At 44.5% G+C, this 27010-nt stretch overlaps 1 protein-coding gene across 2 annotated transcripts in view; it reads right to left on the bottom strand.

Annotated features, from left to right (window-relative positions):
- Positions 1-19501, bottom strand: part of emc2 (ER membrane protein complex subunit 2) — a 166517-nt gene extending 147016 nt beyond the window's left edge. Inside the window, exons 1-2 of one of the 2 annotated variants that reach the window (XM_073050063.1) lie at positions 19361-19501; positions 6667-6780 (exon numbers count right to left, since the gene is read on the bottom strand). In XM_073050063.1, the coding sequence (XP_072906164.1) occupies positions 6667-6780; positions 19361-19400 (154 nt within the window). In that variant the 5' untranslated portion in view covers positions 19401-19501. The remainder of the gene's footprint in view (positions 1-6666; positions 6781-19360) is intronic. The other variant, XM_073050068.1, reaches the window with a different exon arrangement.
- Positions 19502-27010: the final 7509 nt, after the last annotated feature.

Here is a 27010-nt window from a genome sequence, read left to right as displayed (position 1 = left end):
AAGCAAGCATTAATTGACTATCCCTAATTACTCTTGAAACAGAATCAGGTTTATTATCACTGGCACGTGACGTGAAATTTGTTAACTTAGCAGCAGTTCAAAGCTGCCAGTGAGAAGGTGCCGGTGAGGTATGTTTTAGAAAAACTACAGTCCCTCAGGCCCAACACAGCGAATAGCAAACAGTTAGACCCAGCAAACAGTACAGCAACCTTTGATATTCCGCCATGTCAGGACAGTGCACAACTTGGAAGTAAACTTAGGTGGAGGTACTTCAATGCACCTGGAAAGCTTTGCAGGCTTGGCGATTGGTAGTAGACTAACTGTAGTGTATTTTGCAGACAGAACAGCCTGCAGCTACTGTGTCTCAATAAAGGGAATACATGTTAATGATGGTTGATGGGTACCAGTAATAAGGAAAGTTTTGTTCTGGAGATTGTTCAGACTCTTGACTTTATGGGAACTGTACTCAACCCAGGTAAGTGGAAAGTATCCAATCACAATACTGATCTGGACCTTGTAGATGGTGGAAAGACCTTGGGGCATCAAGGAGGACAGTAACCGCTGCTGGATACTGAACATCTGACCTGCTTGAGTAACCATACTGTAAGCTGTTCAGTTCAGTTTTTCATCAGCTGCAGGACTTGGCAATGGTAATGTCATGGAACATCAATAGGTGATTAGATTCTGTCTTGTTGGAGATGGTCTTTGCCTGTATTTTTGACTCATACACGATGTCACTTATTAGCCCATACCCGAATGTTGTCCAGGTCTTTCTGCACATTACATACAATCAAATATCCCCACTCCTGGAAGAAAGCTCACTGATGATGTAACTGAGGTTGTTTGGGCCTAGAACACTTGTAGTGATGTCCTGAAGCTGGAATGATTGATCTGACAGCCACATCCTTTGTGTGAATGCAAAGGTACCACACCCGGTTACATAGTCTTGATGTCACAGGCAGTTTCTCACATCTCACCTCCAGAATTGTGTGCTTGATGTTTCAATCCAGGCTGTGATGAGGTCTGGAGCAAAGTGGCCCAGACAGTAACACAAAGGGACATCTGAGAGTGGGCTTTTAGTTGTGGCGACTTCAACTTCTGTCACTTTGCTCATGCTGGAGTCAACAGATTAACAGTGAGCAGTTGGATTGTATGTCTACTCAATCCACTAGTTAGGCAGTGGCTTTGCCACGACATCTCATTTTGCTGGTGCTGCTCCCACCATGGCTCTCTGCACTTCTCAGCGAAACCCAGTTGATCACAGTCACGTGGCAGGTTACAATATTACAGACTGTCCTGAAATAGATTTCTGTTTCTGACATTCACCAGGATGACAATTTTTGAGCTCCCAGATATGCTGACATATAGCTCACTTAGGAGTATCTTGCCAATGTCAGCTCAGGTTTATATCATCTCATTATTCCAGTTCTTCAGGCTTACGGAATGTTTGTTTTTGTTAGTCGAGACATAGACTTCAAAAGTCAAGAGGGTAAGTTGCAACTTTATAGAAGTTTGTTTAGGCCACATCTGGAATATTGCATACAGTCTGGTTTCCCCACCATAAGGAGGGTGTTGAGGCTTTGGAGAGGGTGCAGAAGAGGTTTACCAGTACGCCGCCTGGTTTAGAGGGCATGTGCTGGACAAACCTGTGTTGTTATCTCTGGAGAGGTGGAGGCTGAAGGGAGGTCTGATAGAGGTTTATCAGATTATGAGAAACAGGATAGACAGGGAGCATCTGCTTCCCAGGGTGAAATGTCTAATCCCAGAGGGAATGCATTGAGGGTGAGAGGGGGTAGGTTCAAAGAGGATGTGAGGGACAAGTTTTTTTTAAAAAAACTCAAGAGTGGTGATAACTGGAATGCACTGCCTTATATGGTATAGGCAAATATGTTAGAGGCTTTCAAGAGATGTTTGAATTGATACATGAATATGAGGAAGGTAGAGGGATATGGACATCGTGCAGGTGGGCAGGATTAGGTCTTCGGGGGTTTTTTTTGATTGAGCTGGTTTGGCACAACACTGGGGGCTGAAGGGCCTGTTCCTGTACTGTATTGTTCTATGTTCTACATCCTAATAACAGATAAATAAGAGTACAATATAAAGAAACAGATTATTTACCTAAACACAAAGTACACTGCAGATGCTGTGGTCAAATCAACACGTAAACAAGCTGGATGAACTCAGCAGGTCGGGCAGCATCCGTTGGAACAAGCAGTCAACGTTTCAGGCCGAGACTCTTCGTCAGGACTGACAAAGGGTCTCGGCCTGAAACATTGACTGCTCGTTTCAACGGATGCTGCCCGACCTGCTGAGTTCATCCAGATTATTTACCTCCTTAGTAGGAAGGCAGCAGGTAAATGGGAAAACAAATTAAACATTAGCCTTCATGACAAATGTGAAGGAGAATAAAACTAAGGAAGTGATGATAACATTACAGGACAATGGTGAGACTACACCAGTGTTCCATTAGAAACTGAAATAAGGAGAGCTTTGCTGGCACTGAAGGTTCAGAGATGGCTTCCTGGATTGATACCTGGGATGAAGGAGCTGTGTAAACAAGGATGGTTGAGCAGCAATTAACTGGATATTAGACAATAAGAAGTGACCAGTTGCTTGGGCTGCTGCTATTCACAAACCTGGTGCAAACCCCTGCCTTACACTGATGCTCTGGCAGCAAAGAATAATCCACTGTGAACAGGCTGTCCAGAAGGCTGATGTTGAGTGGCTGAAGCAAACAATGCACTTGCACATTGCTTGAGATGTGGGGCTCAGATATACTGTCAGTTCCCGGAAATGGATCACACTCAGCCTGGCCAGCACAGTATGTGTGGACCATCGCCAAGAACAAGCCCTATGTGTTGACAGACTGTCTCTCTCATCAACTCCTATTGGATGTAGTGGAAGCCTCTTTGACTACACAGTTGCTGCCAGCCCAGAGGTGTCTCTATGATAAATAAGCCCTCCCAGGTTTCCCTATCGTAGTATGTATGGGTGATACAACTGCTGCATGGGCACCTATCAAGGTCAAAGCAGCACCCACCTCAAGCAAATGCCTTTTATACAACACAGTGGAATAGGCATCTAAGTGTTTGAACTCCAGGTCCAATGATAACAAATCAGTCATCTCCACGTAAGGTTAGCAAGGTACCAGTGTACACAGTAGTAATATCAAACATGAGGCATGTTTGCAGGAACTTGACATCCAGAAAGATCCCATGAGAATAAGCCAACTATAATTTAATTTAATGAATGCAATAAAGAACTCCTGCCAACAACAGTTTGGTTTGTGATTATTTCTTGGCTTGACCTGATAGCTTACCTGGAGACAACTACACGAACAATCTTCCAAGTTTTAATAAATTGGAAACTTCGGCATTTAGCTAAGTGCAATAGCAATTTTTTTTTGCAAAATACAAACTTGCAAAACATAATATTGTTTTCTACCAAGGACGGCGTAACCACACCAAAAAAATAATCTTTGGAAGCCTGTAATAGCCTCATTTAACTTAATTGTGGTGCTATGTATCATCAGACTGTACACCCAAAAAGAAACTTGGCATCCAGATGTTCAGCTTACTCTGCAGACACAAAAATCAATAGAAAACAATTGTTTCAGCTATAAAAGACTGCCTTAAGTTAAGTTCCAGATGATGAGGCAATGTAATTGTACACAGGAATTTCCTCTTATAGGGATTTCCTGTGGGATGGTAGCTGAAAATAAAGTTTGGATTTGAAATTCCACTTTCAATCTTTCATGTAGATGGAGTTTCTAACTTCAGTTGATGTACATTTTTTAAATCAACATCTGGATACCAACCCTTCCTTGGAGTCTGCAGACTAATAATACTTAGCACCACAATAAAATTAAATGAGGCTATTAAAGCACCTTATCAACTTAAAGCAGCAAAGAAAGCCAAACTAAACCAAGAAAGGCCATCTTCCCACACTGCAGATCAAGTGTTGATTCAAGCACAATAGCACATTGGGTGGTCTCAATTACTACCTTATCTCCAGCTTTCTTTCAAAGGAGGCATTAAACCAAGGCAGTATCTATCAGTGCAGGTGGATATAATTTGAAGTACAGGAAGGATTTCCCTGATGTTTTGATCACATTCCACATCCAACCAACATCACCAAAACAGATGCTATCTGTGGGAGCTTGCTGTGTGCAAAGTGGCTACCACATTTCCTAGATTTTGACTTTGATGACACTTCAAAAGTATAAAAGTGCTTTGGGATGTACTGAGATAATAAATGTTACCAAAGTCTTTTCAAATGAGAAAAATGGAATGGGACAGATCCCTTCAGATTGTTAATGAAAATTTTAGCCTGCTTCTGCAGAAACCCATCCATATTCGATTTGAAATTCTGAGCTTTGACAGCGTGCTCAAGATTCCTGTCTCATGAAAGCAGCCAATGTTATCAAGGACCTCTCCCATCCTAGTCGCTGTCTCTTTTCCCTTCCTGTTGGACAGAAGATACTGAAACTTAAGTGCATGTGCCACCAGGGTTAAAGAAATCTTCTTGGTTCTATCTCACTTATCAGACTCTTGAAAAGACCTTGTGTATGCTAAAAGACAAACTCTTGATCTCTCCAACCACCTCATCATTGCCCTTGCATTTAGTTTGTCTATCTGCACTGCACCCCTCTCTGTAACATTTTCCATTCTGTTTTCCTTTGCACTACATTGAGATATTTAAGACATGATCTGTCTAAATGGCATGCAAACAAAACTGTACCTCAGCACATAACATTTCTGATCATAGGTCATTTATAAAATGAATCAGAAAAAAATAAATTACTCAAGGTCAAACTGTAAAATCTGAAGGATTTTTTTTGTTGACAACACCAACAAACTTTAATCTATAAATTTTATAATAAGTTAAAGCAAGACAAAGTGAGATAGAGATAAATAGAGGAAGGAATGTATTCAGTTCAGTTCATTGTCATTTAGAAACCACAAATGCAATGCAGTTAAAAAAAAAATGAGACAACGTTCCTCCAGAATATCACAAAAGCACATGACAAAACAGACTACACCAGAAGATCCACATAACATTTGGCAATCCCCAAATCCAGAGTCCAGAGAGGCTGCTGAGTATTAGTATCGCGCTACCATCTTAGCACGTTCCCCGGAAAGGAGCTCCAAATCCATCAGACAAAACAAAACCAAAAACTAAAGCTACAAGACCTGCACAAAACCACATAGTTACAACATATAGTTACAACAGTGCAAACAATAGCATAATTGATCCAAAAAAATACAGACCATGGGCACAGTAAAAATAGTCCAAAGATGTTAAAAGACTGTAAGTTCATAAGAAACCACCACACAGTTTCCACAAGTCCTCAGGGTCCCGATAGACTCGTCATCCCATGCAGGTGGCAGAAGGGAATACTCCCGCTATGAACTTCCACGGCGCCACCGGACTCAGCCTCATAGACGCAAACCCAGCCTCACAGACACAGCACACAGTGAAAGCGCCCCAACCGCAGCAGACTCCAAGTCTGTCAAACCTCCGACCATCCCCTCCGGCACAGCTTCTCCGAGCACCATCCTCTGCCGAGTGTATTAAGAAGCCCCCGCCAACGCAACCCCAAGGACTGGGGAGCCTGTTCTTCTCAGCAGAGACCTGGACCTCACAACAGCAGCAGCAATGAAGAGAGCCTTCCTGGAGATTCCCAGATGTTCCTCCATGCTCCCACGTCCGTCTTTCATCAGATTAGGATTGCGCACGGCACCCCACTTAACAAATAACAGGTATCAGCTCCGGAGTGACCGCTGCAAGCTGTGTCGCGCCACCATCTTGGAACATCAATGTACAGCTTCATTTACTTTAATATTCAGTAAAGTAGTATTTTTTTTTTAGTTTTGAAGCCTGCTACCAACCTGGCAACAAACATTCAATCTATTGCACCTGCACCAGCTCTTAAATCGAACTTTGGTGTTTTTTTCATCCACTCATTTTTCAAGATAGGAGTATTGCTGGCAAAGGAAACATTTGCTATCCATCGCTACTTGCTTCCAGACAGAGTGGATTGCTAGGTCATGTCAGAGGACATTTAAGAGTCGATCACATTACTGTGAGACTGAGGTAACATATAGGGCATTCAAGGATGGCAAATTCCATCTTTGGAGTACAAAATGAACCAAATATGTATGTGTTAATAACAATCTGTTAGTTCTGTAGTCATCATCCAGGACTAATTCTTTTTCATCCCACTCCCCTGACTTCTCCTACAGTCTTACTTTTCAAAATCTCACTGTATAAAAAAAATTCTTCTAACTATCCTCTGCTTCTTTTCCCAATTATTTTAGACCTGTCTTCTCTGGTTACCAGTGCAAACTAACACCTTATTTGCTCCATCATCATTCCTCATCTGTCAACACAAGCTAATTCAAAGTTGGCTATGAAATCATTAAGGGGTAAGAAAATTAAATATTTAATAATTTTAGGGTGAGTCTACACTTAAAGGAAATGCTCCAATATATACCATATAATCCCATCAGAAATGAAGTGCAAATGTACATGAATTTACAAAATAATTAGTCTCTTCAGTGCCAGTTTATTCCAAACTTTGTTAGTTTGGAATAAACACTACCAAGGTTTTAGTGAACTGTGTTACTAGTCCCAATCCTATTGTACCAGTAGCTCTATACTCACTATCATCTCCAAGTTTTGAAGCATAATCATTGATCAACTCTTCACCAACATCAGCGATCTGTTCACTATTCCGGTAGTTCTCATCTCGCCATTTTCTCAACTTGTCACGCATTTCTGAAAATAAAAAGCACAGGAAAAATTTGGCCCAAGCAACAAAGAAAGATTTCAATTGTATGGTGCAAAATCTATTGGACTAGGGTCTGTGGAGATCTAAATGTATGCAATGACATGAGAACAATAACTTTCTCAACATTATCATTTTCATCAAGAATGAACATGTCAAGCCCATGGACAGCACTGTTCAGAGTTAAATTTTCATTTTGACCCAATTCCTTCCAGCAAATGATGTTGCAGCTTTTCACAGCTGAGGTACTTCTCAATCTTTACCTTGTGAACAACAGTGCTGGTTTTGCAAACAGACAAAACACTCGAGTCGTGATAGAATCGACAGCAGAGGGACACAGATCTTTAGACTGTGCACCTCCTCCCCGTGTCCCCAGTCAGACAACAATGCAAAGACCCCAATCGTAACAGTAATCTTGATTCCCCAATGAAGAACAATGGCACAGGATAGCAATAAATTCTTGTTCACTGGTTATGGTGTCACTGGTGAGACAAGCATTTATTGCCGATTTCTAGATGTCAATGTGTTCACGAGCTGCCTGCTTATCGATACACAAAGATAATCCAGCTGTGCTATTAACAATTTCTAATACTGTCACAGTAACAATAAGGAGCAACTGAAATTCTTCCAAGTTGGTGAGATATATGATGGAAGACAACTTGGAGCCTATGACATTTCTGCTGCTTTCAAATCCCACCAGAATCAGCTCCCTATCCTACAATGCAGTGCCAATTGTGAAATAGGAAGATGAAGCTCAACGTGATTGCAGGAGTTTTGTGTAACAGAGCAGGTGTCGCCTCCACGAAGACCACAACCTTGTCATGGTTTGGAGGCTTGTGTGCCTCGATGACTCAGAGGGCAATGTTGGATGGAGTCAAAGCTTTATGCTTTGGCTCTTGGTAGGGTCACCCATGTTAAACGGGTTAAAGGGTAGAGGTCAGACTAAATGGTCCACTGATCCTCCAAATTTGGCGCCAACAACCCAGACTGGTAAATCAAAATTGCTATGGAAAAAGGAACAGAGAATCCTTCTTTTGAGTGTGAAAGTATTCCTGAGTCTCCACCTGGGAATTGCATGACTGACAGTAGTGAAAACTGAAAGGAAGCTATAGACATGATGAAGGAAGCCCTGAATACTGCCAGAGACGGAGGACTTCATTCCTGCCCTAAATACCAGCAGTGTTGCAGGCAGTAAGTAAGAGGGGGTGACCATGTCTACAGCATTACCTACGATTTTGCAACTCCTTAAGCTGAGGAGGCAGAGCTGATGAAATTATAGCACTTTTCAAATTACACTTTCTCCATAACACCATATATGACATTCAGTTTTCCTTTTAACTACCTCAATGTCCTTATGCATGGAATAATGCAAAAGATGGCACAAAAGCAGAAGTTTTTCCACTGTATTTTGTGTAAACCAATACCAATAACTAATCAAATGGTGCAAGCTGAATCATCTGCAGCTCAACATCAGTAAGACAAAGGAGATGGTGATGGACTTTAGGAAGACTAAACCTGCACTGCTCCCTCTTACTACTGATGGTGAGGATGTGGTGAGGACCTGGGGTTGTACCTGATTGACAGACTGGAATGGAGCACCAACACAGAGGCTGTGTACAAGAAGGACCAGAGTCGCTTCTACTTCCTGAGGAGACTGAGGTCCTTTGGAGTATGCAGGCCTCTTTTCTATGAGCCTGTTGGCGCCAGTACAATCTTCTTTGCGGTGATATACTGGGGCAATGACATCAACATGGATGATGCCAACAGGCTACATAAATTGATTAGAAAGGCTGGCTGTTATAGGAGTCAAACTGAACACACTGGAGGCTGTGGTAGAACAAAGGACCCTATGGAAAATCCTGGAAATTCTGGATGTTTCTCACTCTCTACATGCCACCTTGGTTGAACAAAGGAGCACTTTTAGTAATAGATTAAGACAACTACACTGCTCCAAAGAGTGCTATATAATGTCATTCTTACCCTTGGCCAAAAGGCTCTATAATGAATCAACCTATAGCCAGGGAAGTAATGATCCCCTCTTGTTAAGACTGTTGAAGTAACTTTTTTTTATTCTTTCTTACTTCCCTTCTAGTATTTGTATACCTCTGCAATTGCAGTGCTACTGTGACACTGTAATTTCCTTTTGGATCAATAAAGAATCTGTCTAAATTAGCTTAAGTGCCAACTTCCAGTTAACAGCTTGAGTTGAAGCATCTAATCCAGATGGTATTGTAGTACTGAAGGAATGGTACACAGACACTCTATCTTCAGACAATTGAGGCTATGTTCTGCCCTTCCAGATCATTGCTGAACACCACAATGCTACCTCAAGAAATGGCCAATTCTTCATTGTACCCTGGCCAATATTAATTGCAAAAAAATTAATAACTTTGTTGATAGTGGGAACTTGTTTTGCTCAAACTAGCTGCTCCATTTCCTTCACCAGCTGAGGTCATGAAAGCAGCTCCAAAAGTAAGCTTTCCATTCTTTTATTGAGCTTTTCTGACACAAGTTTGGAATCCATTGCATCATTTTGCAAATGGTACATCAATTCCCTGATGAGCTTAACACCTCTATGCACACGTTAAAAGGGAGAATAACACTGTACCTGTGTGAATTCCCATAGCTTCCAGAGACCTTGTGATCTCTGTCTAGAAGTTGATGTCAGAAAATCCTTCAAAGAGGTGAACCTTCACAAATTGTCAGGCCCTGACGGGGTACTGAAAATCGACGTCAACCAAATGGCTGAGCATTCAAGCACATCTTCAACCTCTCATGCTGCAGTTTGAGGTTCCTACTGCTTCAAAAGTGCAGAATTCATAGCAGAGCCCAAGAGTAGGGTGAGCTGCCTCAACAAACATCAACTGGTAGCAATCACATGTAATGAAGTGCTTCGAGACATTGGCTATAGCTAAAATTAGTGTCTACCTGACTAAAGGTCTGGATCCACTGCCACAACAGGTCTACAGCAGATACAAACTCACTGACTCTCCGCTCTGCTTTGGAGCACCTAGACAACAGCAAAACACTTGTCAAGCTGCATCAACCATAGCTCAGTATTCAATGTCATCAACCCCTCCATATTAATCACTAAGGTTTTAAAACTGGGCCTCAATATTTCCCTCTGTAACCAGCTCCTTGACTTCATCATCAGAAAACCACAGTCAGTATGGATCAGCGATAACATCTCCATATTGACAATCAACACAGAGGAACCTCAGGAATTGTGCTAACCCACTGCTCTACCCTTGCCACATGACCATGTGGCTAAGCACATCTCAAATGCCATCTATAAATTCACAGATGACACCACTGCTGTTAGTAAAATCACAAATGGTGACAAAATAGCATGAAGGAGAAAGATAAATTGGCTGGTTGTGTTGTGTTGCACCTCTGGGCAACCTTGCACTCAGCAACAGCAAAGGCTAAAAAGCTGGAGTGGATTTCAGGAGGAAGTCTGGAGAACACACGCCAGTCCTCACTGAGAGGTCAGTGTTAGAAAGAGCAAGCAGCTTCAGCTAGATCCCAGCTGTCAACATCTCAGAGGATTTGCCAAATCCTGATGCAGTCATGAAGGCATCACAACAGGGGCTCTACTTCATTAGGACTTTAAGATTTGGTATGTTGAAAGGTTCATTTCTTATCGAAGTACACATCTCTGAAATTCTTCGCCAGACAGCCACAAAACCAAGAAAGAAAAGAACGGCAGCACAATCATCAACCCCTAAATCCAAAATCCAAACCCCCCCCCCCCAACACACACACACACAATATAAAGAAAAACTAAGACTGAAAATAAAAGGCCATAGTCCAAATCGATCGATATCCAAAAAGAAGAAAACCTGGGTAACATGCTCCAGGCACAGTGGCAGCCTTTCCCCTCTCCGTCAGCAGAGCAGACCCACCAGCGATCAAAAGGCAGGCAGCTGGCATGCACCTTCCACATTCACCTCCATGTTTCAATCTTCCTTGTTGCTTTAATCGACAAACAACGTAAGCTTCAATTGCCAAAGTGGAGTCAAACATCAGCTCGTGCACCATCTCCTTGCCGTGAGATGTGTGCTCACTGGCTCTAGCTCCCAGTATTCTCTCAGAGACTGCAAATCACAGCCTCCAACAGTTCCACAACCACATTCAAGACAAAAAGCAGATATAAAAGACAAAGTGAAATAAATGGCTTCATGGTCTATCCAGAAAATGTCAACTGTGGGAGCATTGTACGCAGGCACCATTTTGACCCAAACACCAAGTATTCTTACCAATTTCAATACTATACTCAAGCTCAGGAGGACACAATGGCGCCTAATGGCAACTCCTTTGCTTGCATCTTCGGAAACAGCTCTATTTCCATCTCTGATACTTATTTTTTCCCATTTCAGAATTCTTTTGAAAACCCTGAACTGGAGTTACACGCTGACTTCGGTTCTTTGCGAGAATGGGACCCACTCTTGGGGTTTCAAGACAGGCTGGCATTTGATATGCCAAGGATGCGGCCTAAGAGATTAGCTCGCCTTCGGAGTTCCGGGATCTCATGGCTCTGGAGACAGGCGGACCAAAGGTCGGTGTCTCGGCAGGAATCCGGTGCTGTGGGAGACAGAGATAAAAGCAGCGAGCTGGCTGCTGGCTGTGTGCCCAAAGACCCGAGTTCTTTGGGAAAAAGCAACACAACAGACTTAACATTGTAATCAGCGAGTTGTTTGTTATGTCTCCCCTTTCGCTGTTAAACGAAGACATCTCTTTCTCCCTTATTAGTGAACAAGAAGTCTTTGGGGTACTGCAAGTCTGTGTCTTCGCTGATGCTTTGCTGCACACTTGAGTGCTGATGCTTTTTTTTGCAGGTGGGGGGGATTGTTGCTTTGCTGCTGCTTATGAGTGGGAGGGGGAACCTGGGGTTCTAACATTTAACTGTCATTCATCCTTTGGGGGAACTCCTCTGTTTTTGTGGATGGTTGTAAAGACAAAGTATTTCAGGATGTATATTGTACACATTTCCCTGACATTAAATGTACCTCTGAAACTCGATAGCATTCTGACTGGTGCATCACAGCCTCCAATGCACAAGATCGCAAGGGGCTGCTGAGGGTTGCAGACTCAGCCAATTCCATCATGGGCACAACCATCCCCACCATCTGGGCACAACCATCCCCACCATCAAAGACATCTTCAAGGGTGACACTTCAAGAAAGTACATCCATCAGCAAGGACCCTCACCATCCCAGACATGTCCTCCTCTTGTTACTACCATCTGGGAGGAAGTGTAGAAGCTTAATGCTTACACTCAGCAATTCAGAAAAAGCCTCCTCCCTCCACAAGATTTCTGAATGGTCTACAAACATAAGCTCATTATTTCTTTTCTTGAACCATTTATTTTGTAACTTATAGCAATTTTCTGTCCTTGCACCGCAAAAACAGATTTCATATGAGACATTATAACAAACCTGATTCTGAACTGCACTGCAGCTGCTCACCCAGGTGCAACAACAGCACCTTTCCAGAATGACAGTGTTCAGGTTAATGGGATGACCACTGCCCAGTGGTTACTCTCCAAACACTGGAAAAATATCAATTCTTCATCATTGTTGTGCTTAAATCCTGTCCTCCACAAATCTGATTTATGCTAAGGTGCAGCACCTTCTCAGGGAGAAGAATATTCACATCCAAAAATTAATTTGATCAAAGTTTTTTTTTAAAAAATCAGATGCATTAAGGTGCACAAAGTCAGGAAAGAAATCACAGAGTCCTTTAGAGAAATATTGGCTTTATTGTTAGCCTTTGGTGAAGTTCAAATGACTCAAGGGTGGCTAATGTTGTCCCATTGTTCAAAAAGTGTAGCCACGACATTGCAGGGCACAACAGGCCAATGAGTGACTTCAGTTGCAAGAAGAGATTAAAAAATAGTTTTATTTGCCATGCACATCAAAACAGACAATGAAATGTATAATTTTCATCAAATCAGCGAGCTCTAGGCTGGGCAGACTGTAAGCGTAGCCACACTGCTGACACCAACATAGCATGCTCACAACTCAGTAACCCTAACAGCACATCTTTGCACCATGGGGGGATATGGGCGCTTCAGCAGTCAGGGCATCAGATTTAAGAGCAGGGACACTGTGTCACATCTGTTTCACTGAGACATGAGCTCAGTAAAGGCATGGCGGGCACAGCAGTGCAGCTCAAGGTATTCTGCAGATCAAGAGGAGACTGAATGGATCAACCTGCAGGACATTCACGAAAGGCAAAACGTGGTGATTTGTGTTTCAAGATAAACTTGTGATGCTTGGACGCAGCAGTCCTGTCACGCTCTTGTTCTCCTGACTTGGAACATCTAATGATTAAGCGCCAACCTTTCTATCGAGAGGGTTCTTCTCCATGATCCTGACCACAGATTACATAGCGCCAAAGGCAGATGTTAAGCAAGCTCTCAATGTATTGAGTGCCACAAGATGCAAACAAGAAACAACCTACCCCAACACTTTCACATAATTATTGGGGACTTAAATCAAGTTTGCTTGAAGGAATCTTTGCCCAATTCTCATCAACATATCACCTGCAGCATCAGGGATCCCAACACACTTGACCATTGTTACACTACGATCAGGAATGCCTACTGTTCATCCCTGGACTGGATTTCGGGAAATCTAATCCTCTGATTGTCCTCTCCTACCTGCGTACAGGTGGAGGAGTGGCTTTGGGATTGCTTCAATTTGGTGGACTGTGCCACGTTCAAGGACTCATTTGAGGACCTGAATGAATATACTACAGTTGTCATGGACTTTATAAAGAATTTCCAGATATGACCTCCAGAAAGTCATCTCCCAAACAAAGTGGCAGTTCCAGAATGACATTGAAATACAGAAGGAAGCTCGACAGCTGTGGCAGGGCTTGAAAGTCTTCACCTCCTACAAGCAACATAACTGACAATAAGGTTTTACTCCCAGGTGACTGACAAAGCATGAAAGCATCTTCACAAACTCCCACAACCCCTCCCCCCGCAATGACCAGTGATTTTATTCTGTGAAGCCAGTGTGAGAGCATCCTTTAGGAGGGTGAACCCGTGAAAAGCATTTAGCCCGAATGGTGTACCTGGTCGAGTACAGAAAACCTGTGCTAATCAACTGGCTGGAGTGTTCACTGACATCTTTATCCTCTCGCTGTGGCAGTCTGAGCTACCCATCTGTTTCAAGCACACTACAATCATACTGGTGCCCAAGAAAAACATGGTAACCTGCCTCAATGATTATCGTCCAGTATCACAGTGATGAAGTGCTTTTCGAGGTTGGTATTTGAAGCACATCAACTCCTGCCTGAGGAGTGATTTGAATCCATTTCAGATTGCCTACTGTCACAATAGGTCAACAGCAGATGTCATTTCATTAGCTCTCTGCTCAAAGATACAGACTTCAGAATGCCCTTCATTGAGTACAGCTCAGCAATTAACACTATCGTCCCCACAAAACTAATCAGCAAGCTCCATTCTCCGCCTCAATATCTACTTGGTAACTGGATCTTCAATTTCTTCACTTGCAGACCTCAGTCAGTACAAATTGGCAACAACAACTCCTCCACAATCACCATTAGAAGAGATGCACCACAAATCTGCGTGCTTACCCCCTGCTCTACTGCTTTATACTTTTGACTGTGAGGCCAAGGACAGTTCCAATACCATATTTAAGTTTCCTGGCATCACCACTTTTGTTGGCTGAATCAAAGGTGGTGATGAATCAGCATACAGGAGGGAGATTGAAAATATTGTTGAGTGGTGTCACAACAACAACCTCTTACTGAATATAAGCAAAACCAAAGAGCTGATTTTTGACTACAAGAGGGTGAAATAGGGGGGTCCATGAGTCAGTGCTCATTAGGGGATCAAAAGTGGAAGGTGTCAGGAACTTTCATTCCTGGGCGTTACCATATCAGATGATGTGTCCTGGAAATGCAATTTCAAAGTAAGTATAGCAGGCAGGCCCTCTACTTTCTTAGAAGTTTACAGATTTGACATGTCATCTAAAACTCCAACGAAGTTCTGTAGATGCACAGTGGAGAGCATCCTGACTGGTTCCATTGCAGTCTGGTATGGAAACACCAGTGGCCAAGAACTGAAAAGCTGACAAAAGGTGGCCCAATTAATCACAAGAAAAGCAGCATCTATCAAGGACCACCACCCTCCCGCACATCATCCGGGCCATGCTCACTTCTCACTGTTACCATCAGGAAGGTAGTCTTAGCTCCCATACCACCAGGTTCAGAAACAGTTATTACCCCTCAACCATCAGCTGGACAGTTTCACTCACCACAACACTGAACTGATCAATGAACACAAACCCTCAAATCTTTCAAGGACTCTACAACTCACGTTCTCTGTTTGTTTATTGCTGCTTGTTTCTTTTTATATTTGCACATTTTCTTTATGCATTGATTCTACTGTATTTTCTTCTATTGTGAATGCCTACAAGAAAATGCCTTAGTAATTGGTGACATACATAATAATTTTGAACTATACAAGTTATTGGTAGAAACACAATTGGAGCATTGTGTACAGTTTTGGTCACCATTATAGGAAAGTCAACGTGAAGCTGGAGAGGTTGCAAATTTACGATGACGCTGCCTGAACTAAAGGGCCTGAATTGGTTCTGCCACTGAGAGCCTTTATTCCTTGGGGCATTTTTATTCACCTCATTCCTGTCCTGCACTAACACAAGTATCCAATGCTCTATATTTGTGCTTTTAGTTCAAGCAGACAAATAAGTAAATTTTATAAAGGAGACTTTCAGTGCATGTACAAACTACATAAACATCTTATACAATTTTCATCAATGCACCATAGAAACACTACCTACATGTTCTGCACACTACTGGATGAAACTGACATAGCTCAATACATCTCAGAAAGCAGTCTCCCCTCTAAAGACTATGTCTATACCTTTTGTTGATTTAGTAAAGCAGCTTGCAGAATAAAAAGCCCCACCCACCCTGGATATTCTCTCCTCTCTCATTGGGCAGATACAAATTTCTGAAAACACTACCACCAGGCTCAAGGACAGCTCCTATCCCATCATCAGAGTCCTGAATGAACCCACCTTGTTAGACCTTGCACTTTGTCTACCCACACTGCATTTTCTGTCCTGATGAAGGGTCAAGGGTCAAGGGTCTCAGCCCGAAACACCAACTGTTTACCCTTCTCCATAGATGCTGCCCAGCCTCCTGAGTTCCTCCAGCATTTTGGGTGTGTTGCTTTGGATTTCTAGCATCTGCAGATTCTCTCGTGTTTGTGATTCAACTGCACTTTCTCTGTAGCTTTACTTTATTCTGATTTATGGCTTTTGTTCCACCTCAATGACTATATAATCATTGATCTATATCAGCAGCAAGCAAGACAAGCTTTTCACTGTTACCTTGGTGCATACAACAATAATAAACCAACACCAAACCAATATATTTGTAATGAAGTCCATTCAGCCCATTGTTTCTATGTTGGCTTTCATGCATATGGTGGACACAGCCCAGCCCATCACATCCACCAGGAGTACTGCCACAAATAGCAGCATTTAGCCTCAAGGACCACCACCATCCAGTACATGCTCTCTTCTCGCAGCCACCATAGGGAAAGAGATACAGGAGCCTTTGGTCCCACACCACCAATCACCTGAAGCAACAGGGATAACTTGGGTCACCTCAACTCTCCATAACCTATGCATTCACCTTCAAGGACTCTACAACTCATGTTCTCAGTATTACTTTTTTTTAAATATTCAGTTTGTCTTCTTTTGCACCTTAGTTGTTTGTTAGTCTATGTGTGTAGTTTTTCATAGATTCTATTGTATTTCATTGTTTTATTGTAAACACCTGCAAGAAAATGAATCTCATGGTAGTATATGATGATATATACGTACATAGACAATACATTTACTTTAAACAAAAATCAATCCCCTTTGGAAAGTGGTAGGGGAGGGAGGTTTGGCAGAAGGTCTCATTTCCAATGCACACCTACAACACATCCTCTTCACAGATGCCCATCAATTCTCCTTGGATTTTCTTTACCATTAATCTATCAACAAATTTCTGGGATGCGAGAGAAAAACAGCACATTGTGAAGACATGCAAACTACAAACAGACTGCACCAAAGGGCTAAATCCAGGTCACTGAAGCCCTGATGTAGTAGCATTAGCTACTGCAGGATACCATAAAAGCTGCCATACAGATGGATTTTTAAATCTGTATGATAATGTTTTCGAGCTATTAACTTGCTCCATCAATTGTCCATCAGAAATGTGACAGTCCATGGTTACAATCAACCTTTACAAGCATTGCAAAGTAAAATGAACACCTTTAAGAGCATCAGCTACTCTTCAATAACTTCCAGTGATGAAGTAACAATGTAACTAAATATTTTGATACACTTTAATAAAACAGGTGTGCATACATTTTCCTTCTGGAGTTGGAACAAGATTCAGTATGCCCAAGGGTATCCAAAAGCATTATGACCAAGGAACTTGTGCACTGTACTGTAATCACTGGTGCACAATGAAAGATACTCTGCAGCCAACTGTAACACTGCAAGATCTTACAAATAACCATTGATACAATCTAGGCAAACACGAGGAAATCTGCAGATACTGGTGGAACGCAGCAGGTTCTGATGAAGGGTTTCTGCCCGAAATGTCGACTGTACTTCTTCCCATTGATACAATCTATTTGTGTTCGCCAGGTTACTAAGCAAACACACCTGACATTGCCCCAAAGTATTTAACATACAATTGTTTCAATTAAGCAAACTTTAATGTTGCCAAATTGTCAGTAACACCAAACTAATCCATTGAAGCATGCACAGGGAAGGGAAAGGAAGTGAATGGGCAGGAATGGGCCATCTTTATGAAGTCTGTGCACAAGTGTCAAAACAGATTTGAGCAAGTGGTACACAAGCTTCAACCTGTGACCCCCTTATAAACTCATACTGAGATTCCCTTATAAACTCATTCTGTGAGGCATGACCTCAGGCTTCAAACATGAGGATCTTTCTTCCACTACTGTCAACTCACACTTATGCCACCACTGATTCTGAACTACCTTCTCAACTGTCAAAAATATTTTGACACCAAAATCTTTGTGTCAACCTTGTTTACCCACTCCAGAGCCTTTCTCCAAAGAATCCACAAGCCCTACTGCTCTGAGCTCCAAGCTCGCATCCCCATTCTGTCCACACCCTTGTGACCACTGTCACCAATTCACCCCAGGCATCACTCCTCACTCATCAAGTTCCAGCTCCAGCCCTCACTCGCCTCATGGCTTTGCAATCCTTTTCACCAAACCCAATGAGACCCACACAGCCCCCCAAAACCCACTTTTTACTCCACATGCTCTTTCCCAACCCTACCCCACCATTCTCCCCACACGGCTCGTATCCCAGAAACCCCACTCTTGGCATGTATCCAACCCCAAAAACCATATTCATTCTTGCCATGTGACCCACTGCCAAACAGGCCTCCCACGTGACCCACTGCCAAGCAGGCTCCCCAACTCACCCCGCATGATCCTCCAAAATGCAGGCCTTTCCCACTCGCTCTGAATGACCCACTAAAAGGCAGGCCCCCCTCACTTTTTTTTTTACAAAACTATAAAAGTTTATTCACATCACAATTACAGAAGGTACAGACATTCAGTATTTACAAGACAGTGAGTGCACTCAGATTAAAATATGGCTACTACCACCCTCGGGAGGGGGGGGCACCACTCCCAGAAGTCCCCCATGTACTCATTGCGACTGCATGCTCCCTCTCCAAGGTCAGCTGGCATGAACGTATCCTCAGAAAAGGGGCAGGTTGTCTGCCCAGGCAGCACCCTGCACTTTCCACCACCTAGACCCATGATTTACCAACTTAGCCAGGCCAAGAGCATGTTCACCAGGAGACACTCCTCACAAACTGCCCCCCTTCCAAACTAGGTGCTCATATATGAGGAGTGCGGGACTAAAATGTAGCCAGAACACAAGAGCAGCCCCTTCAGAAACTCAAACAGGGGCGACAACCTCTCAAATTCCGTGTAAGCTTGGTATCCTGACTCCTCCCGTCCACAGAATGGACAGGTAAACATGGTGTCAGTGAACCTGCTCAAAACCTGTTGTACGGTACTGTCCAATGCAACACCTTCCACCCCAAATCCCCAATGTACAGGGGAAGCACCCCTGCATAAAGAGAGTTCCATTGGAGACCCCCTCCACTACGACGGTAACACAGACTCACCCCACGTAACTCACCTCCATTCACCCCATTTCCCAATCTCAAGCAACTCTCCCCATGTCCACCCCAAACAGGACCCACTCTCCTCGTATCACACCCCAAACAGCCCCCCACTCACCCTGTGCCCCACAACCAAACAGACCCGTCCCATTTCTGAACATCCTCAGTCACCTCATGACCCTGCCCTGACTCTTCGATCACCTTGCAAGCACAATCACCCCCACTCAGCTCTGAGCACCTCGCTCACCATTGCCGTGCCAACCAAGGCTCAGCAACAAGCCGATAAGTAAACAACCAGAACCCCAAATCCGCTTCACCAACCCGGGAACAACTCACCCTCCCAGGTCACATCGAACATGTCCGCGACCGACGCCATGTTGTACGCTGCATCACGTGACCCGGCGCCCTCACGCTAGTCGTCCCGCCTTTTCATCTTTTCGTCAAATCGGAGCCCTTTGATTTCCCAGCGAGCGGACGATTCAGGGCCGGGGCCTCCGCGCAAAGTTGACGATCCTCGCATCTGATTGGCAAGTTACCACCGCTATGTTAATCACTGAGGCAACACAGCGTCTACGCACGCACGGCGTCCGTACGTCACCGATCGCGTACTGGTCCTGCCGCCGCACCTTTATCCACGACGTGACCTGTTCGCTCTCTACACCTGTCCACCTTCTGTATCTCTACCCTGCCTCATAGTCCACTTCACACACCCTGCCCAACTTCTGCATCTCTACCCTGCCTCATAGGTCCACTTCACACACCCTGCCCAACTTCTGCATCTCTACCCTGCCTCATAGGCCACTTCACACACCTATCCACCTTCTGCATCTCTACCCTGCCTCATAGGTCCACTTCACACATCTGTCCACCTTCTGCATCTCTACCCTGCCTCATAGGTCCACTTCACACACCCTGCCCAACTTCTGCATCTCTACCCTGCCTCATAGGTCCACTTCACACACCCTGCCCACCTTCTGCATCTCTACCCTGCCTCATAGGTCCACTTCACACACCCTGCCCAACTTCTGCATCTCTACCCTGCCTCATAGGTCCACTTCACACACCCTGCCCAACTTCTACATCTCTACCCTGCCTCATAGGTCCACTTCACACATCTGTCCACCTTCTGCATCACTACACTGCTTCTTAGGTCCACTTCACACATCTGTCCACCTTCTGCATCTCTACACTGCCTCATAGGTCCACTTCACACATCTGTCCACCTTCTGCATCTCTACCCTGCCTCATAGGTCCACTTCACACATCTGTCCACCTTCTGCATCTCTACCCTGCCTCATAGGTCCACTTCACACACCCTGCCCAACTTCTGCATCTCTACCCTGCCTCATAGGTCCACTTCACACACCCTGCCCAACTTCTGCATCTCTACCCTGCCTCATAGGTCCACTTCACACAACCTGCCCAACTTCTGCATCTCTACCCTGCCTCATAGGTCCACTTCACACACCCTGCCCAACTTCTGCATCTCTACCCTGCCTCATAGGTCCACTTCACACACCTGTCCACCTTCTGCATCTCTACCCTGCACATAGGTCCACTTCACACATCTGTCCGACTTCTGCATCTCTACCCTGCCTCATAGGTCCACTTCACACACCTGTCCAACTTCTGCATCTCTACCCTGCCTCATAGGTCCACTTCACACACCCTGCCCAACTTCTGCATCTCTACCCTGCCTCATAGGTCCACTTCACACACCCTGCCCAACTTCTGCATCTCTACCCTGCCTCATAGGTCCACTTCACACAACCTGCCCAACTTCTGCATCTCTACCCTGCCTCATAGGTCCACTTCACACACCCTGCCCAACTTCTGCATCTACCCTGCATCATAGGTCCACTTCACACACCTGTCCACCTTCTGCATCTCTACCCTGCCTCATAGGTCCACTTCACACATCTGTCCAACTTCTGCATCTCTACCCTGCCTCATAGGTCCACTTCACACACCTGTCCAACTTCTGCATCTCTACCCTGCCTCATAGGTCCACTTCACACATCTGTCCAACTTCTGCATCTCTACCCTGCCTCATAGGTCCACTTCACACATCTGTCCAACTTCTGCATCTCTACCCTGCCTCATAGGTCCACTTCACACATCTGTCCAACTTCTGCATCTCTACCCTGCCTCATAGGTCCACTTCACACACCTGTCCACCTTCTGCATCTCTACCCTGCCTCATAGGTCCACTTCACACACCCTGCCCAACTTCTGCATCTCTACCCTGCCTCATAGGTCCACTTCACACAGCTGTCCACCTTCTGCATCTCTACCCTGCCTCATAGGTCCACTTCTCACACCTGTCCACCTTCTGCATCTCTACCCTGCCTCATAGGTCCACTTCACACACCTGTCCACCTTCTACATCTCTACCCTGCCTCATCGGTCCACTTCACACACCTGTCCACCTTCTGCATCTCTACCCTGCCTCATAGGTCCACTTCACACACCCTGCCCAACTTCTGCATCTCTACCCTGCCTCATAGGTCCACTTCACACACCTGTCCACCTTCTGCATCTCTACCCTGCCTTATAGGTCCACTTCACACACCCTGCCCAACTTCTGCATCCCTACCCTGCCTCATAGGTCCACTTCACACACCCTGCCCAACTTCTGCATCTCTACCCTGCCTCATAGGTCCACTTCACACACCCTGCCCAACTTCTGCATCTCTACCCTGCCTCATAGGTCCACTTCACACACCCTGCCCAACTTCTGCATCTCTACCCTGCCTCATAGGTCCACTTCACACATCTGTCCACCTTCTGCATCTCTACCCTGCCTCATAGGTCCACTTCACACAGCTGTCCACCTTCTGCATCTTACCCTGCCTCATAGGTCCACTTCACACACCCTGCCCAACTTCTGCATCTCTACCCTGTTCATAGGTCCACTTCACACATCTGTCCACCTTCTGCATCTCTACCCTGCCTCATAGGTCCACTTCACACATCTGTCCACCTTCTGCATCTCTACCCTGCCTCATAGGTCCACTTCACACATCTGTCCACCTTCTGCATCTCTACCCTGCCTCATAGGTCCACTTCACACACGCTGCCCAACTTCTGCATCTCTACCCTGCCTCATAGGTCCACTTCACACACCCTGCCCACCTTCTGCATCTCTACCCTGCCTCATAGGTCCACTTCACACACCCTGCCCAACTTCTGCATCTCTACCCTGCCTCATAGGTCCACTTCACACACCCTGCCCAACTTCTGCATCTCTACCCTGCCTCATAGGTCCACTTCACACACCCTTCCCAACTTCTGCATCTCTACCCTGCCTCATAGGTCCACTTAACACACCTGTCCACCTTCTGCATCTCTACCCTGCCTCATAGGTCCACTTCACACACCTGTCCACCTTCTGCATCTCTACCCTGCCTCATAGGTCCACTTCACACACCTGTCCACCTTCAGCATCTCTACCCTGCCTCATAGGTCCACTTCTCACACCAGTCCACCTTCTACATCTCTACCCTGCCTCATAGGTCCACTTCACACACCCTGCCCAACTTCTGCATCTCTACCCTGCCTCATAGGTCCACTTCACACACCCTGCCCAACTTCTGCATCTCTACCCTGCCTCATAGGTCCACTTCACACACCAGTCCACCTTCTGCATCTCTACCCTGCCTCATAGGTCCACTTCACACACCTGTCCACCTTCAGCATCTCTACCCTGCCTCATAGGTCCACTTCTCACACCAGTCCACCTTCTACATCTCTACCCTGCCTCATAGGTCCACTTCACACACCCTGCCCAACTTCTGCATCTCTACCCTGCCTCATAGGTCCACTTCACACACCCTGCCCAACTTCTGCATCTCTACCCTGCCTCATAGGTCCACTTCACACATCTGTCCACCTTCTGCATCTCTACCCTGCCTCATAGGTCCACTTCACACACCCTGCCCAACTTCTGCATCTCTACCCTGCCTCATAGGTCCACTTCACACACCTGTCCACCTTCTGCATCTCTACCCTGCCTCATAGGTCCACTTCACACACCTGTCCACCTTCTGCATCTCTACCCTGCCACATAGGTCCACTTCACACTCCTGTCCACCTTCTGCATCTCTACCCTGCCTCATAGGTCCACTTCACACACCTGTCCACCTTCTGCATCTCTACCCTGCCTCATAGGTCCACTTCACACACCCTGCCCACCTTCTGCATCTCTACCCTGCCTCATAGGTCCACTTCACACACCCTGCCCAACTTCTGCATCTCTACCCTGCCTCATAGGTCCACTTCACACACCTGTCCACCTTCTGCATCTCTACCCTGCCTCATAGGTCCACTTCTCACACCAGTCCACCTTCTGCATCTCTACCCTGCCTCATAGGCCACTTCACACACCTGTCCACCTTCTGCATCTCTACCCTGCCTCATAGGTCCACTTCTCACACCAGTCCACCTTCTGCATCTCTACCCTGCCTCATAGGTCCACTTCACACTCCCTGCCCAACTTCTGCACCTGTATCCTTACTTCATCTGTCTAATCTCCAGGTAAAGCAGGGGTTTATCGTCTGTCCCTGTACCCCTCCTCGCATCCTTCACACTGTTCTTCACACCTGCCTTCTTTCAGTGCCTGCACCTCTCCACTCACCTGACAACTCTCTGTATCTGTGCAACCCTAAGACTGAAGATATAGGAGACTGCAGATTCTGAAATCTAGAGCTAAAACCAAACTGATGAAGGTACTTGACCAAAAACATCACTACACATAAGTCAGTGGTAATAAGCCTATTCTGTTTTTCCCCCTTTGCCTGCACAGATGCTGCTTGAATTCCCCAACCTTTGTGTTTTTGTTTGTTTTACATACCTTTCAGACAGCACTTGAAGCTCAATGCATTTGTCCCTGCCTTCATGTCACCCTGTTCTCTCCACACCTGCCCACCTTCTGCAGTGCTCTTCTATGTAGCCATCCTAAAAAATACTACTGCACCATCTATCTTTTCACTCGCACTCCTCACTTCACTGTAGCCATCAGCTTTCCACGTGAGTAAAACTGCACAAAAACAACATTATTAGACATTTATTGGAGTAGAAATAGAAATGCCTGTATGTAAACTGAAATATCAACATTGTAACCCAAGGGAGGAACAAGTGAGAGGTTTTAATTGCAAATGTTGCCACTATCATTGTAAATCCCCTTCATGCCCTTCCATTTTTTCAGTACTCAAAATGTGTCCTGTTATGGAAATTTTTGAGAAATTGATGACATGTTATAAAGAGTATCTCATTTTAAGCCTTGATTCAGTTTCTCAAGTCAGAGGAACCTCATAAACCAATCAAACTTTGCTCTTAAAGGTTGATGATGCCATCTAAAAGCTTTTGATTGAATTACCTCGTGGAAACATGGTGCCTATTATTGCCTGCAGCAAGGTTGATGCAATAATGTGGGGCCAAACCGCTTTGCCTTTTCCATACAGAACTCCCAAAGATTTAACATGGGCTTAAGTTGTCTGATCAAGGCTTTAGATGCCACACTATGTGCTCTAAGAATCCTGACACGATAAAATTTTGTTCCTAAAGCAGCTATCTGCAGAAGGGCTAAGGTTTGTTACACAATTCAGAGCAGAGTGGATCTTTCAAAACAAAAGGAAGAGACAAATTTGCCTTTGTAAAGTTTCTCTCACAACAGTCAAAGTCCAGCCTTTATTAGAACGTAGGAAACAGACCGTGAACAGCAAGCCCAATGAACAGCAAAGAGCTGACTTAAGATAGGGCAGTGTTACACTTGTTCTTTTCACTTCCAACTGAGAGAACAAATTAGGAAGAACCTCAGTTCAATGTCTCTGAGAGCAGTGGAAGAAGCAGCTTTAAATATCCTTAATGTGGAGGTGGATGGATTCTTGATAAGTAAGGGCTGAGCTTTTATCAGGGAGAGGTTGGAATATGGAATTGTGATTACAATCAGATTTTATTAGTCAACAAAACTGAGAGGCCTAATCCTGCTACTGATTGGTATGTTGATGTATTATATCCATAAACCAATCTACAATGCTTCTGCAGTACAGGAGGTGTCAATCTGTAGAAATTGCAGCACAGAGATGTGACCACAGACCAGTCTATCAAAAAAATGAGCCTCTTCTCCATATTTACACATTACAATGCCATGGGAAAATAGCCGACATAATCAAAGACCCCATCTGTTGTCTATTTAATATTTCAGTAATATTTGAGCAATATGCTAAATATTTTGTTTAATGAAGCGTTCTTTGTTTTTAAAATAATTCATTACGGGTTATATGTAAAAATAATGAATTGCACACGCTATCATGAGATACATGTACACCTTGCTTAATGTAAACATGAAGTCAGACTTGCATTTTGGACTCCTTTGTTTTCCTTTCAATTAATTTTTATGTCGAGCAAACTCTTCTCAGGCTTCCAGCCAGCTACAGATATCGATTTTAACTGACATTTCGATGAAAATCTCTGCCATCAGGGATGATGCCTGGGTATATCTAGTCCAGTGGTATTTATACCCCCATCGTCCATCCCTCCTGATTAGTTAGTCCTCATCCAATCAGGTTTCAACTGTCTCACCTTGTTTATAATTGAATTCTAGTTCTTACTTAGAGCAATACCTTAATCTTTGTTAAAATTCATTTTGTCTAGTTTTATGTCAATGGCTTCCTTCACCAGGCGGTCCCAAGAGCCTTTGGCATGGTGCTGTAGTTTTGTTCCATCGAAGTTGATCCTATGGCCATTGCGAATGCAATGTTCTGCTACCGCCGATTTCTCTGGTAAACCGAACGATTACACCTCCTGTGCTCCTTGCTGTGGGTTTTCACTGTGCATCCCATCAGGCCGATATACACTGCTCCACATTCACAGGAAATCCTGTAAACACCAGCCGTCCTGAGTCCCAGGTCACCTTTGACCGCATCGGCTATGATTTGAGCTTCCTTACGAGTTTGTGGATGATATTAGTCAATGGTAATCCTTCCAGAAACAGTGGAAATATAGGGAAGACAGGTGTCAGTGATGGGTTCCTGGTTTTTCCATTAGCTCTTTTAACCATTCTGTAGGAACAGCCAGATGGGATGCATGGTGGAAACCCACATCAAGGAGCACAGGAGGTGTATCCATTTGGGTTACCCAGAGAAATCAGCAGTAGCAGAATATTGCATTCGCAATGGCCATAGGATTGATTTCAACAGCACAAAACTACTGTGTTGCACCAGTGGCTTTTGAGACCGCCTGGTGAAAGAAGCCTTTGAAATAAAACTAGAGGAATATAATTTCAACAAAAGCAAAGATCTCACTCTAAGTAAGAACTGGAATTCAATTGTAAACAAGATGGGACATCAGAAACCTGATTGCATGAAGACTAATCAATCAGGAGTGAGGGACGATGGGGGTATAAATACCATGGACTAGACATGCCCAGGCATCATCCCTGATGAAGCTGCCAGAGTCTGTCATTGAAACATGCGTTAAAATCAATACCTGTACCTGGCTAGAAGCCCAAGAAGAGTTTATTTGTCATTTATGCCAGGATAGCACGAGATCCTTTTTTAATCTTTATGTTTTGGAGTTACAAAACATAACATCATTCACCCTGAACATTCTCTCTTCCCTCATATTCCATCAGGTAGAAGACACAAAACCTGAAAACATGCACCATCAGGCTGAAGGACAGCACCTATCCTCTGATATTTGTCTACACTGGATAGCCATTAAACACAGAAAGACCATGAGCACTGATGAAAGACATCAACTCCCCCCACCAGCATAAAAAAGAAACAAAACAAAACTCGCAGACCCCTAATTCCGTCATTGCCCGCAGCATAAAACAGCCACAAAAACAATCAATGATCCCCGACACATAACAAGCTCTGACCCCCTCACTTGCAGAAAAGAACAACAACGTTAGCACCAAATCCCCAACCCAGCCCCCCCTTACACACAAAAAATTAACAGGTCACTCACCCACCAATCGACCAC

Source organism: Hemitrygon akajei, chromosome 1 (assembly GCF_048418815.1).
Source record: "Hemitrygon akajei chromosome 1, sHemAka1.3, whole genome shotgun sequence".
NCBI classification, from domain to species: domain Eukaryota; kingdom Metazoa; phylum Chordata; class Chondrichthyes; order Myliobatiformes; family Dasyatidae; genus Hemitrygon; species Hemitrygon akajei.
Note: the sequence above shows the minus strand (reverse complement) of the source record. Positions and strands in the feature narration are given on the sequence as shown.